The 941-nt window shown below is 47.7% G+C and overlaps 1 protein-coding gene across 1 annotated transcript in view; it reads left to right on the top strand.

Annotated features, from left to right (window-relative positions):
• Positions 1–329: 329 nt before the first annotated feature.
• DERL2 (derlin 2) overlaps positions 330–941 on the top strand; it is a gene marked incomplete at its 5' end in the record, with an annotated part of 4,375 nt that continues 3,763 nt past the window's right edge. Inside the window, 2 exons of the mRNA XM_010142558.1 lie at positions 330–395; positions 615–688. Coding sequence (XP_010140860.1) covers positions 330–395; positions 615–688 — 140 coding nt within the window. The remainder of the gene's footprint in view (positions 396–614; positions 689–941) is intronic.

Here is a 941-nt window from a genome sequence, read left to right as displayed (position 1 = left end):
GGTGGGGAGACCGAGGAAGGGGTTACCCAGACACACCCCACCCCGTGTCCTGGTCCCTGCCCCTCAAGGCCTTGTGAGCGGCGGGGACGGTCTGGAAGCAGCGCTTGCGGGGCCCCCGCTAGCCAGGAAAGCTGGAGGGGGCAAAGCACAATCAATAATAACAAGGCGAGGGGGCTGAAGAGGTTCTCGAGGCCGGTTTTCCCCAGAAAGCTCCCTGTGCTGACCGAGAACTTGTGCTCTTCGCGGTGCAGAGAAAGGGGGGAATTCTCCGGGTGTGGATGGCTGTTTCTCGGTGCATTGATCCCATCAAATGTTCTCTTCTTTTTCAGCAATTAGAACTAATCACACCCTTCCAGCTGTATTTCAACCCTGAATTAATATTTAAACACTTTCAAGTAAGTGTTTCTAAAGTATGGGAGGTTTTTATGTAAGCTGTTGAGCATATTGAAGTTATATTTTAAAAAAGCTGATGAAGTGCTGGTCGTGGTATCTTAGTGTAAGTCTCAGACTTGTTGATTGTAAAGGAAATTCCAGTTACCTTGTTCCTTGCTTTTGTATTTAGACAATAAAAATAACCTGCCGTGTTTAAATCCTTGTGTTTCTCTTATTTCCAGATATGGAGGTTAATCACAAACTACTTATTCTTTGGACCAGTTGGCTTTAATTTTTTATTTAACATGATCTTTTTGTATCCTTCATCGAATCTGTTTTCATTCCGTGGAAAGTGGAGCCCCGCGGTACAGGCCTGTTGCTGTACGTGTGTGTGGGGGAAGGGGCACCTCTGCTCTGCCTCACCTTCCTGGGAGGTGGCTCTGCCGACCTCACTCACGTCCTGGGTGGACACCAATAGGGTCTCCTGCAGAAGCTGGCAAGAGTTTTGTTCTTCATTTTCGTGGTGTTAAGGCTTCATTTACAAGCCTGATCCTTCAGGGTGGTTCAGC

This window comes from Buceros rhinoceros, unplaced genomic scaffold (genome assembly GCF_000710305.1).
Source record: "Buceros rhinoceros silvestris isolate BGI_N320 unplaced genomic scaffold, ASM71030v1 scaffold35578, whole genome shotgun sequence".
NCBI lineage: Eukaryota > Metazoa > Chordata > Aves > Bucerotiformes > Bucerotidae > Buceros > Buceros rhinoceros.
This window is presented reverse-complemented; position numbering and strand designations above follow the sequence as displayed.